The sequence below is a fragment of the Choloepus didactylus genome, chromosome 1, assembly GCF_015220235.1.
Source record: "Choloepus didactylus isolate mChoDid1 chromosome 1, mChoDid1.pri, whole genome shotgun sequence".
In the NCBI taxonomy this organism is placed as follows: Eukaryota; Metazoa; Chordata; class Mammalia; order Pilosa; family Megalonychidae; genus Choloepus; species Choloepus didactylus.
In genome coordinates, this window is record NC_051307.1 from 159,911,091 (window position 1) to 159,925,898 (window position 14,808).

General features: G+C 39.2%; 1 protein-coding gene across 5 annotated transcripts in view; it reads left to right on the forward strand.

The window, feature by feature from the left end:
* The window catches only part of STAG1 (stromal antigen 1), a 425,662-nt gene that overhangs the window by 346,425 nt on the left and 64,429 nt on the right, over positions 1–14,808 (forward strand). For all 5 annotated transcript variants that reach the window (XM_037844464.1, XM_037844439.1, XM_037844447.1 and 2 more), the window contains one exon: positions 721–808. In XM_037844464.1, the coding sequence (XP_037700392.1) occupies positions 721–808 (88 nt within the window). The remainder of the gene's footprint in view (positions 1–720; positions 809–14,808) is intronic.

The following is a 14,808-nucleotide window of genomic DNA, read 5'->3' on the forward strand; positions in this document are numbered from 1 at the left end:
CGGTAAAAGTTTGGTTGTCAGTATTAATTCACAACTTACATGTTATTTGTTCTATAAGCTAGAGTTTTATACAAATAATTTTCAACTGATAGATTTTAGAAAGCTTGCTAAATAAGAAATAAGATTTGGGGGAAAGCTATAAAAGTTTCTCCTATAAGTTTTTTCCATTAATTGTTCTTTTATTTTTATTTTGTTTTTTTTATCGTTGTATTCTTTGTAGGCAGAACACTGAATTTGAGTGAGGAAAAATGGCTCAAATCAATATGTGTCATTTTCATACTGTAACTTGAATGTCCCTTGTGAAAAAGTAGACTTAATCTTCTCCACAAAGAACAGAGAACTTTGTTTTCAAAAGAATCTTTGGTTGTGTCCCTTACATTAATGCATAATGTATTTTTAAATATGCTTGTAAGAAAAGTTACCCATATATAGAACATAAGTTTACGTTGACTATATAGTGGTAACCCTAAATTAAATGTATGAAGTTTTATTGTTGTTGATGTATTTTAATGAACCCCTAACACCAGCCTCTTACTAGCTTGCTCTCTTGCTTGCTTTTCTTTCTTGCTTTCTTTTTAAGTTTGAGCACTTGAACATTTCTTTTTGAATCTTTTTTCAGTTTTAAATGAAGTATTTTATTCTTTTACCCACTAATCCTGAGTGGAATTTTTCATCTTCTTCCACTCAAGAATAAAGTTAATGCATTTTTGTTTATTTTAGTGCTCATGATCTCACAAAATGGGATCTGTTTGGTAACTGCTACAGATTATTGAAGACTGGAATTGAGCATGGAGCTATGCCAGAACAGGTAGGAGTTTACTGATATTCCTTCTTTGTCATTTTAGAAAGCTAAGTTCCTGAGATCACATATGATTATCAAGGGCCTATGATAGAAAGTGTTAATAATTCTTTAATGTAGCCATTTCCTTTGAGAATTATTGCCATAGTGATCTAATGTTACTGATAGGTATATCATATCTTCAGGTATACTGAAATGGGAGAAAAAACTAGAGAACCGTTGCTCTAGTGTATCTTGAAAATTTAATATTAAAATAAAACAACAAATTTTGAATAGGAAATATACCATTAATAACTATACGTACAATTCAAAACTTGATTAATTGAATATAATAATTTTTTTTCAAGGCATACTGTTCTATATATGATTATATTAAGTTTTAGTTGTGGTGTAGTTTTATGTAGCAAAACCATAGTTAAGTAAGCTTAGGGGCCTTTAGTAGATTTAGAACTTTCTACATTCATGTACAAGTTGGAGTGGAAAGGGCGGGAATTCAATGTAGTTTTCCTAGTCTGAAAGAAACCGAATAATTAGCCAACTTAATCTATGTGAGAAAGGAAACAATTGCTTTCGTACACTGAAAACATTCGTACAAAGCAAAATGCCAACCCTACAGTTAGATGCAGGTGGCATTTAGGGGTGATCTCGTTTATTCCCATTTGGTAATATGGAAATCTTAGATGACACTTTATTACGTGCCACCTACCTCATCATCGTTTTCTAAAATATATTTGAGTACTGTGTCCTGGAGATATAATGGTTGGTGTACTAAAAGCAGGTCTTAATTGCAAGAGGCTTTTGATCTTTTTTATAAATTTTACCTCCTGAATATCTCTTTTCTTCACTCTTCCATCCCCACTACCATTTCCTTAGTTTAACCCTTCACATTTTCTCTGTGGATCAAGCAGTAGCCACCTGTTTTGTCTTAGCCTCCTTAGTTTCTCCTCCCTCTCCCATCTAATCTCTGTTCCGTTAACTCTCAGCTGTATGTGTACATTGAAAAAACCCTTTTGGAACTTTCTTAAAAACATTTGGCATACATTAAAATACTGTTGTAAGAATAAATTGGGAGAGGCGGGGCAAGATGGCAGACTGGTGAGCTGTAAGTTTTAGTTACTCCTCCAGGAAAGTAGGTAAAAAGCCAGGAACTGCGTGGACTGGACACCACAGAGCAATCTGTCTTTGGGCATACTTCATACAACACTCATGAAAACGTGGAACTGCTGAGATCAGCGAAATCTGTAAGTTTTTGCGGCCAGGGGACCCGCGCCCCTCCCTGCCAGGCTCAGTCCCGGGGGAGGAGGGGCTGTCAGCTCCGGGAAGGAGAAGGGAGAATTGCAGTGGCTGCTCTTATCGGAAACTCATTCTACTGATTCAAACTCCAACCATAGATAGACTGAGACCAGACACCAGAGACTCTGAGAGCAGCCAGCCCAGCAGAGAGGAGACAGGCATAGAAAAAAAACAACACGAAAAACTCCAAAATAAAAGCGGAGGATTTTTGGAGTTCTGGTGAACGCAGAGGGGGGAAGGGCGGAGCTCAGGCCTTGAGGCGCATATGCAAATCCCGAAGCAAAGCTGATCTCTCTGCCCTGTGCACCTTTCCTTAATGGCCCTGGTTGCTTTGTCTATTAGCATTTCAATAACCCATTAGATCTCTGAGGAGGGCCGTTTTTTTTTTTTTTTTTTTTTTTAAATCCTTTTTGCTTTTTCTAAAACAATTACTCTAAGAAGCTCAATACAGAAAGCTTCAAAGAATTGCAATTTTGGCACGTCAAGTCAAGAGCAGAACTAAGAGAGCTCTGAGACAAAAGGCAATAATCCAGTGGCTGAGAAAATTCACTAAACAACACAACTTCCCAAGAAAAGGGGGGTGTCCGCTCACAGCCACCATCCTGGTGGACAGGAAACACTCCTGCCCATCGCCAGCCCCATAGCCCAGAGCTGCCCCAGACAACCCAGTGTGACGGAAGTGCTTCAAATAACAGGCACACACCACAAAACTGGGCGTGGACATTAGCCTTCCCTGCAACCTCAGCTGAATGTCCCAGAGCTGGGAAGGGGGAGCAGTGTGAATTAACAAAGCCCCATTCAGCCATCATTTGAGCAGACTGGGAGCCTCCCAACACAGCCCAGCAGCCCAGAACTGCCCTGGGGGGACGGCACTCACCTGTGACATAGCACAGTCATCCCTCAACAGAGGACCCGGGATGCACAGCCTGGAAGAGGGGCCCACTTGCAAGTCTCAGGAGCCATACGCCAGTACCAAAGACTTGTGGGTCAGTGGCAGAGACAAACTGTGGCAGGACTGAACTGAAGGATTAGACTATTGCAGCAGCTTTAAAACTATAGGATCATCAGGGAGATTTGATTGTTAGGGCCACCCCCCCTCCCCGACTGCCCAGAAACACGCCCCACATACAGGGCAGGCAACACCAACTACACACGCAAGCTTGGTACACCAATTGGGCCCCACAAGACTCACTCCCCCACTCACCAAAAAGGCTAAGCAGGGGAGATCTGGCTTGTGGAGAACAGGTGGGTCGTGGACACCACCTGCTGGTTAGTTAGAGAAAGTGTACTCCACGAAGCTGTAGATCTGATAAATTAGAGATAAGGACTTCAACTGGTCTACAAACCCTAAAAGAACCCTATCAAGTTCAGCAAATGCCACGAGGCCAAAAACAACAGAAAATTATAAAGCATTTGAAAAAACCAGACGATATGGATAACCCAAGCCCAAGCACCCAAATCAAAAGACCAGAAGAGACACAGCACCTAGAGCAGCTACTCAAAGAACTAAAGATGAACAATGAGACCATAGTACGGGATATGAAGGAAATCAAGAAGACCCTAGAAGAGCATAAAGAAGACATTGCAAGACTAAATAAAAAAATGGATGATCTTATGGAAATTAAAGAAACTGTTGACCAAATTAAAAAGATTCTGGACACTCATAGTACAAGACTAGAGGAAGTTGAACAACGAATCAGTGACCTGGAAGATGACAGAATGGAAAATGAAAGCATAAAAGAAAGAATGGGGAAAAAAATTGAAAAACTCGAAATGGACCTCAGGGATATGATAGATAATATGAAACGTCCGAATATAAGACTCATTGGTGTCCCAGAAGGGGAAGAAAAGGGTAAAGGTCTAGGAAGAGTATTCAAAGAAATTGTTGGGGAAAACTTCCCAAATCTTCTAAACAACATAAATACACAAATCATAAATGCTCAGCGAACTCCAAATAGAATAAATCCAAAAAAACCCACTCCGAGACATATACTGATCACACTGTCAAACATAGAAGAGAAGGAGCAAGTTCTGAAAGCAGCAAGAGAAAAGCAATTCACCACATACAAAGGAAACAGCATAAGACTAAGTAGTGACTACTCAGCAGCCACCATGGAGGCCAGAAGGCAGTGGCACGATATATTTAAAATTCTGAGTGAGAGGAATTTCCAGCCAAGAATACTTTATCCAGCAAAGCTCTCCTTCAAATTTGAGGGAGAGCTTAAATTTTTCACAGACAAAGAAATGCTGAGAGAATTTGCTAACAAGAGACCTGCCCTACTGGAGATACTAAAGGGAGCCCTACAGACAGAGAAACAAAGACAGGACAGAGGACTTGGAGAAAGGTTCAGTACTAAAGAGATTCGGTATGGGTACAATAAAGGATATTAATAGAGAGAGGGAAAAATATGGCAAACATAATCCAAAGGATAAGATGGCCGATTCAAGAAATGCCTTCACGGTTTTAACGTTGAATGTAAATGGATTAAACTCCCCAATTAAAAGATATAGATTCGCAGAATGGATCAAAAAAAAATGAACCATCAATATGTTGCATACAAGAGACTCATCTTAGACACAGGGACACAAAGAAACTGAAAGTGAAAGGATGGAAAAAAATATTTCATGCAAGCTACAGCCAAAAGAAAGCAGGTGTAGCAATATTAATCTCAGATAAAATAGACTTCAAATGCAGGGATGTTTTGAGAGACAAAGAAGGCCACTACATACTAATAAAAGGGGCAATTCAGCAAGAAGAAATAACAATCGTAAATGTCTATGCACCCAATCAAGGTGCCACAAAATACATGAGAGAAACATTGGCAAAACTAAAGGAAGCAATTGATGTTTCCACAATAATTGTGGGAGACTTCAACACATCACTCTCTCCTATAGATAGATCAACCAGACAGAAGACCAATAAGGAAACTGAAAACCTAAACAATCTGATAAATGAATTAGATTTAACAGACATATACAGAACATTACATCCCAAATCACCAGGATACACATACTTTTCTAGTGCTCACGGAACTTTCTCCAGAATAGATCATATGCTGGGACATAAAACAAGCCTCAATAAATTTAAAAAGATTGAAATTATTCAAAGCACATTCTCTGACCACAATGGAATACAATTAGAAGTCAATAACCATCAGAGACTTAGAAAATTCACAAATACCTGGAGGTTAAACAACGCACTCCTAAACAATCAGTGGGTTAAGGAAGAAATAGCAAGAGAAATTGCTAAATATATAGAGATGAATGAAAATGAGAACACAACATACCAAAACCTATGGGATGCAGCAAAAGCAGTGCTAAGGGGGAAATTTATAGCACTAAACGCATATATTAAAAAGGAAGAAAGAGCCAAAATCAAAGAACTAATGGATCAACTGAAGAAGCTAGAAAATGAACAGCAAACCAATCCTAAACCAAGTACAAGAAAAGAAATAACAAGGATTAAAGCAGAAATAAATGACATAGAGAACAAAAAAACAATAGAAAGGATAAATATCACCAAAAGTTGGTTCTTTGAGAAGATCAACAAGATTGACAAGCCCCTAGCTAGACTGACAAAATCAAAAAGAGAGAAGACCCATATAAACAAAATAATGAATGAAAAAGGTGACATAACTGCAGATCCTGAAGAAATTAAAAAAATTATAAGAGGATATTATGAACAACTGTATGGCAACAAACTGGATAATGTAGAAGAAATGGACAATTTCCTGGAAACATATGAACAACCTAGACTGACCAGAGAAGAAATAGAAGACCTCAACCAACCCATCACAAGCAAAGAGATCCAATCAGTCATCAAAAATCTTCCCACAAATAAATGCCCAGGGCCAGATGGCTTCACAGGGGAATTCTACCAAACTTTCCAGAAAGAACTGACACCAATCTTACTCAAACTCTTTCAAAACATTGAGAAAAATGGAACACTACCTAACTCATTTTATGAAGCTAACATCAATCTAATACCAAAACCAGGCAAAGATGCTACAAAAAAGGAAAACTACCGGCCAATCTCCCTAATGAATATAGATGCAAAAATCCTCAACAAAATACTTGCAAATCGAATCCAAAGACACATTAAAAAAATTATACACCATGACCAAGTGGGGTTCATTCCAGGCATGCAAGGATGGTTCAACATAAGAAAAACAATCAATGTATTACAACACATTAACAAGTCAAAAGGGAAAAATCAATTGATCATCTCAATAGATGCTGAAAAAGCATTTGACAAAATCCAACATCCCTTTTTGATAAAAACACTTCAAAAGGTAGGAATTGAAGGAAACTTCCTCAACATGATAAAGAGCATATATGAAAAACCCACAGCCAGCATAGTACTCAATGGTGAGAGACTGAAAGCCTTCCCTCTAAGATCAGGAACAAGACAAGGATGCCCGCTGTCACCACTGTTATTCAACATTGTGCTGGAAGTGCTAGCCAGGGCAATCCGGCAAGACAAAGAAATAAAAGGCATCCAAATTGGAAAAGAAGAAGTAAAACTGTCATTGTTTGCAGATGATATGATCTTATATCTAGAAAACCCTGAGAAATCAACGATACAGCTACTAGAGCTAATAAACAAATTTAGCAAAGTAGCGGGATACAAGATTAATGCACATAAGTCAGTAATGTTTCTATATGCTAGAAATGAACAAACTGAAGAGACACTCAAGAAAAAGATACCATTTTCAATAGCAACTAAAAAAATCAAGTACCTAGGAATAAACTTAACCAAAGATGTAAAAGACCTATACAAAGAAAACTACATAACGCTACTAAAAGAAATAGAAGGGGACCTTAAAGATGGAAAAAATATTCCATGTTCATGGATAGGAAGGCTAAATGTCATTAAGATGTCAATTCTACCCAAACTCATCTACAGATTCAATGCAATCCCAATCAAAATTCCAACAACCTACTTTGCAGACTTGGAAAAGCTAGTTATCAAATTTATTTGGAAAGGGAAGATGCCTCGAATTGCTAAAGACACTCTAAAAAAGAAAAACGAAGTGGGAGGACTTACACTCCCTGACTTTGAAGCTTATTATAAAGCCACAGTTGCCAAAACAGCATGGTACTGGCACAAAGATAGACATATAGATCAATGGAATCGAATTGAGAATTCAGAGATAGACCCTCAGATCTATGGCCGACTGATCTTTGATAAGGCCCCCAAAGTAACCGAACTGAGTCATAATGGTCTTTTCAACAAATGGGGCTGGGAGAGTTGGATATCCATATCCAAAAGAATGAAAGAGGACCCCTACCTCACCCCCTACACAAAAATTAACTCAAAATGGACCAAAGATCTCAATATAAAAGAAAGTACCATAAAACTCCTAGAAGATAATGTAGGAAAACATCTTCAAGACCTTGTATTAGGAGGCCACTTCCTAGACTTTACACCCAAAGCACAAGCAACAAAAGAGAAAATAGATAAATGGGAACTGCTCAAGCTTAGAAGTTTCTGCACCTCAAAGGAATTTCTCAAAAAGGTAAAGAGGCAGCCAACTCAATGGGAAAAAATTTTTGGAAACCATGTATCTGACAAAAGACTGATATCTTGCATATACAAAGAAATCCTACAACTCAATGACAATAGTACAGACAGCCCAATTATAAAATGGGCAAAAGATATGAAAAGACAGTTCTCTGAAGAGGAAATACAAATGGCCAAGAAACACATGAAAAAATGTTCAGCTTCACTAGCTATTAGAGAGATGCAAATTAAGACCACAATGAGATACCATCTAACACCGATTAGAATGGCTGCCATTAAACAAACAGGAAACTACAAATGCTGGAGGGGATGTGGAGAAATTGGAACTCTTATTCATTGTTGGTGGTACTGTATAATCGTTCAGCCACTCTGGAAGTCAGTCTGGCAGTTCCTTAGAAAACTAGATATAGAGCTACCATTCGATCCAGCGATTGCACTTCTCGGTATATACCCGGAAGATCGGAAAGCAGTGACACGAACAGATATCTGCACGCCAATGTTCATAGCAGCATTATTCACAATTGCCAAGAGATGGAAACAACCCAAATGTCCTTCAACAGATGAGTGGATAAATAAAATGTGGTATATACACACGATGGAATACTACGCGGCAGTAAGAAGGAACGATCTCGTGAAACATATGACAACATGGATGAACCTTGAAGACATAATGCTGAGCGAAATAAGCCAGGCACAAAAAGAGAAATATTATATGCTACCACTAATGTGAACTTTGAAAAATGTAAAACAAATGGTTTATAATGTAGAATGTAGGGGAACTAGCAATAGAGAGCAATTAAGGAAGGGGGAACAATAATCCAAGAAGAACCGATAAGCTATTTAACGTTCTGGGGATGCCCAGAAATGACTATGGTCTGTTAATTTCTGATGGATGTAGTAGGAACAAGTTCACTGAAATGTTGCTATATTATGTAACTTTCTTGGGGTAAAGTAGGAACATGTTGGAAGTTAAGCAGTTATCTTAGGTTAGTTGTCTTTTTCTTACTCCCTTGTTATGGTCTCTTTGAAATGTTCTTTTATTGTATGTTTGTTTTCTTTTTAACTTTTTTTTTCATCCAGTTGATTTAAAAAAGAAGGGAAAGTTAAAAAAAAAAAAGAAAAGAAAAAAGACAAACAAGGAAAAAAAAAAAAAAGATGTAGTGCCCCCTTGAGGAGCCTGTGGAGAATGCAGGGGTATTCGCCTACCCCACCTCCATGGTTGCTAACATGACCACAGACATAGGGGACTGGTGGTTTGATGGGTTGAGCCCTCTATCATAAGTTTTACCCTTGGGAAGACGGTTGCTGCAAAGGAGAGGCTAGGCCTCCCTGTATTTGTGCCTAAGAGTCTCCTCCTGAATGCCTCTTTGTTGCTCAGATGTGGCCCTCTCTCTCTGGCTAAGCCAACTTGAAAGGTGAAATCACTGCCCTCCCCCCTACGTGGGATCAGACACCCAGGGAAGTGAATCTCCCTGGCAACGTGGAATATGACTCCCGGGGAGGAATGTAGACCCGGCATCGTGGGATGGAGAACATCTTCTTGACCAAAAGGGGGATGTGAAAGGAAATGAAATAAGCTTCAGTGGCAGAGAGATTCCAAAACGAGCCGAGAGATCACTCTGGTGGGCACTCTTACGCACACTTTAGACAACCTTTTTTAGGTTCTAAAGAATTGGGGTAGCTGGTGGTGGATATCTGAAACTATTAAACTACAACCCAGAACCCATGAATCTCGAAGACAGTTGTATAAAAATGTAGCTTATGAGGGGTGACAGTGGGATTGGGAATGCCATAAGGACCAAACTCCACTTTGTCTAGTTTATGGATGGATGTGTAGAAAAGTAGGGGAAGCAAACAAACAGATAAAGGTACCCAGTGTTCTTTTTTACTTCAATTGCTCTTTTTCACTCTAATTATTATTCTTGTTATTTTTGTGTTTGTGCTAATGAAGGTGTCAGGGATTGATTTAGGTGATGAATGTACAACTATGTAATGGTACTGTAAACAATCGAAAGTACAATTTGTTTTGTATGACTGCGTGGTATGTGAATGTATCTCAATAAAATGATGATAAAAAAAAAAAGAATAAATTGGTATAACCCCTTTAGAAGTTATTTGCAAGTCTCTATCAAAATTAAAAGTGGATATACCCTTCAAGCATTTGCAGGTCTAAGAATTTAGACTACAAAAATATACTTGAACATATATATAAAGATAAATGTACAAAAGTGTTCATTGTAGCATTTATAAAAACTAAAAACTTGAATTATGTAAATGTAGAGGGCCAGTTAGATAGCAGAGTATATAGTTTTGGTTCTGTGCAGTGATAGGTAGCTATGAATAAAAGAATGAGGTACATATTATTTATGCTATAATATTCCACAAGAGGATATTTAAAGATATATTAAAAAATGAAAAAGGCAAGGAGCAGAATATAATTTTAAAAGGTGAGAAGATCTACGTATAAACGCATTCAGTTGAAATATTATTTCTGGATTACACATAATCTGTTCACAGTGGCTTTCTCAATGGAAAACCATAAATATGCAATGGCGAAGAAACTTAATTTGAATTGTACAGCATTTATACTATTGAATGTTTTACCATGATCCTCAGTATGCTCAAGGAGATAAAGGAAAACACAGAGAAAGAACAAAAGGATACCAGGAAAACAATGAATGAACAATATGAGAAGCTCAATAAGGAGGCAGAAATTTAGAAATGGAACTAAACAGGAATACTGAAGTTGAAGACCACAATAGCTGAAAGGAAAAATTCCCTAGGGTGTTTCAACAACAGATTTTAGTGAACTTCAAGATAAGACAATTGAAATAATTCAGACTTGAGAAGCAGAAAGAAAAGAAAAGAGAATGGGAAAAAGTGAACAGAGCCAAAGAGATTTGTGGGACACCATCAAGCTTACCAACCTACACATTATGGGAGTCTGTGCCAGTTTGAATGTATTGTGTCCCCCCAAACGCCATGATCTTTGATGTCCTCTTGTGGGGCAGACGTTTTGGTGCTGATTAGATTTGCTTGAAATGTGCCCCACCCAGCTGTGGGTGATGACTCTGATGAGATATTCTCATGGAGGCATGGCCCCACCCATTGAGGGTGGGCCTTGATCAGTGGAGCCATGTAAATGAGCTGACTCAAAGAGAAGGAACTCAGTGCAGCTGTGAGTGACATTTTGAAGAGGAGCAAGCTTGCTAGAGAGGAACGTCCTGGGAGAAAGCCATTTTGAAACCAGATCTTTGGAGCAAATGCCAGCCACTTGCCTTCCCAGCTAAAAGAAGTTTTCCGGACACCATTGGCCATCCTCCAGTGAAGCATTAGCAAACTAGAATAGAGTCCCAGAAGGAGAAGTAAGAGAGAGGGGCAGAATGGATATACAAAGAAATAATGGCAGAGGGCAGGGCGAGATGGGGAAGTGGTGAGGTATGAGTTTTAGTTACTTCTCCAAGGCAGTTGGTAGAAAGCCAGGAACTGTGTGGACCAGATACCACAGAGCAATTTGACTTTGGGCATACTTCATACAACACTCACAAACGCGTGGAACAGCAGAGATCAGCGAAATCTGTAAGTTCTCGCAGACAGGGTCCCAGACCTCTCCCTGCCAGGCTCAGTCCCGTGGGAGGAGGGGCCGTCGGGGCTGGGAACCAGGAGGGAGAACTACAGTTGCATCTCTGATTGAAAACTCAGACTGCTGATAAAAAACTGCAAACATAGACTGAGACCAGACATCGGAGAATCTGGGAGCAGTCAGCCTGGCGGAGAGGAAATAGGGCTAGCAAAACCAGCAAAAAAAGTACCCCAAAAATAAAAACAGACTTTTTGGAGTCCAGGTGAACATAATACAGAGAAGGGCATGGCTCAAACAGAATCAGATGCATATGCCAATCCAGAGGGTGAGGACCCTTGTCTGAAGAGCCAGTTTCTCTGCTTTCTTGATTGTTCCTTAATGGCCCTCAACTCCTTGTCTCTTAGCGTTTCAGTAGCCCATTAGATCTTCAAGGAGGGCTCTTTTTTTTTTCCTCTCTTTTTTCTCTTTTTCTAAATCAATTACTGTAAGAAGCCCGTTATAGGAAGCCTCAAAAACTTGCAATTTGGGCCCAGGCAAGAGGAGAGCTAAGATAAATCTGAGAGACAAAGCAGTAAGTCTAGTGGCTGAGAAAATTCGTTAAACACCATAACTTCCCAAGAAGAGGGGTGCATCACCTTGCAGCCATCTTCCCAACGGGCTGGGAGCGCTTCTGCCCGGCACCGGCACCACAGCCCAGAGCTGCCCAAACAACCCAGTGAGACGGGAAGTGTTTCCAGCAACATGCGCACACACCACGATATCTGGTGTGGATGATAACCTTTCACACACCCGCAGCTAATTGTCCCGGAGCTGCAAAGTCAGAGCTGTGTGAAAAGGGGGAAATTAACACGCTCCATACAGCCATCCTTTCAGCAGGCTGGGAATGCCCCTACATGGCCCTGCGGCCCAAAACTTCCCTTTGGTTATGACATGCACTTGTGACATAGCAGCCTTCCTTCAGCAGAGGCTCTAGGAGGGCATGGCTTGGAAAAGGGAGCCACTCGAAAGTCCCACGAACCACACACCAATACCAAGGACTTGTGGGTCAGCAACAGAGACAGACTGTGGCAAGACTGAACTGAAGGATTAGACTCTGGCAACAGCTTTAAATCTCCAGGAACACCTGGGAGATTTGATTATTAAAGCTATCCTCCCTCCCTAACTGCTCAGACACATGCCCCACATTCAGGGCGGGCAGCACCAACTACACACGCAAACTTGGTACACAAATTGGACCCCCAAAGACCCAGACACCCCACTCACCACAAAGACAAAGTTGGGGGAAACTGGCTTGAGGGGAATAGGTGGCTTGCAGACACCACCTGCTGGTTAGTTAGAGAAAGTGTACTCCACCACGCTGTAGATCTGACAAATTAGAGATAAGTGTTTGAATCAGCCTACATATCCTAAAAGAACCCTATCAAGTTAAGCAAATGGCAAGAAGCCAAAAACAACAGAAAATTTTAAGGCATATGAAAAAAACAGACGATATGGATAACCCAAACACCTAAATCAAAAGATCAGAGGAGTCATAGTACTTGTAGCAATTAACCAAAAAACTAAAAACAAACAACGAGAGCATGCTACAGGATATAAAGGACATGAAGAAGACCCTAGAGGAGCATAAAAAAGAAATTGCAAGAGTAAATAAAAAAGTAGATGATCTTATGGAAATAAAAGAAACTTGACCAAATTAAAAAGATTCTGGAAACTCATAGTACAAGACTAGGGGAAGCTGAACAACGAATCAGTGACTTCGAGGACGACAGAACGGAAAATGAAAGAACAGAAGAAAGAATGGGGAAAAAAATCAAAAAAATCAAAATGGACCTCAGGGATATGATAGGTAATATAAAACGTCCAAATATAAGACTCATTGGTGTTCCAGAAGGGGAAGAGAAGGGTAAACATCTAGGAAGGGTATTCAAAGAAATTGTTGGGGAAAGTGTCCCAAACCTTCTACAGACTCCAAATAGAATAAATCCCAATAAACCCACTCTTGAGACATATTCTGATCAGATTATCAAATACTGAAGAGAAGGAGAAAGTTCTGAAAGCAGCAAGAGAAAAGTAATTCACCGCTAACAAAGGAAACAGCATAAGACTAAGTAGTGACTACTCAGTGGCCACCATGGAGGCAAGAAGGCAGTGGCATGATGTATTTAAAATTCTGAGAGAGAAAAATTGCCAACCAAGAATTCTTTATCCAGCAAAGCTCTTCAGATTTGAGGGAGAGCTTAAAGTTTTCACAGACAAACAAATGCTGAGAGAATTTGCCAACAAGAGACCTCCCCTACTTGAGGAGAGCCCTACCAACAGAGAAACAAAGAAAGGAGATAGAGAGACGGAGAAAGGTTCAGTACTAAAGAGATTCAGTATGGGTATGTTAAAGGACATTAAGAGAGAGAGGGAAAAATATATTTGACAAACATAAACCAAAGGATAGGATGGCTAATTCAAGAAATGCTTTCACAGTAATACCATTGAATGTAAATAGATTAAACTCCCCAATTAAAAGATACAGATTGGCAGAATGGATCAAAAAATACGAACCATCAATATGTTGCATACAAGAGACTCATCTTAGACACAGGGACACAAAGAAATTGAAAGTGAAAGGATGGAAAAAAATATTTCATGCAAGTTACAGCCAGAAGAAAGCAGGAGTAGCAATAGTAATCGCTGATAAAATAAGACTTTAAATGCAAGGACGTTGTGAGAGACAAAGAAGGCCACTACGTACTAACAACGGGCAATTCAACAAGAAGAAATAACAATCATAAATGTTTATGCACCCAGTCAAGGTGCTGCAAAATACATGAGACAAACACTTGAAAAACTAAAGGGAGCAATAGATGTTTCCACAATAATTGTGGGAGATTTCAACACGTCACTCTCTCCTATAGAAAGATCAGCCAGCCAGAAGACCAATAAGGAAATTGAAAACCTAAATGTCTGATAAATGAATTTGATTTAGCAAACATATATAGAACATTACATCCCAAATCACCAGGATACACATTCTTCTCTAGTGCTCACAGAACTTTCTCCAGAATAGATCATATGCTGGGACATAAAACAAGCCTCAATAAATGTAAAAAATTTGAGAAAGGTGACATTACTGTAGATACAAAAGAAATTTAAAAAATTATAACAGAATACTATGAACAACTGTATGCCAACTGGATAATGTAGAGGAAATGGACAGTTTCCTGGAAACATATGAACAACCTAGATTGACCAGAGAAGAAATAGAAGGCCTCAACCAACCAGTCATAATCAGAGATCCAATCAGTCATCAAAAAACTTGCCACAAATAAATGCCCAGGGCCAGACGGTTTCACAGGGAAATTCTACCAAACTTTCCAGAAAGAACTGACACCAATCTTACTTAAACTCTTTCAAAACATTGAAGAAAATGGAATACTGCCTAACATATTTTATGAAGCTAACATCAGTCTAATACCAAAACCAGGCAAAGATGCTACAAAAAAGGAAAACTACAGGCCAATCTCCCTAATAAATATAGATGCAGAAATTCTCAACAATGTACTTGCAAATCGGATCCAAAGACATTAAAAAAACATACATCATGACCAAGTGGGGTTC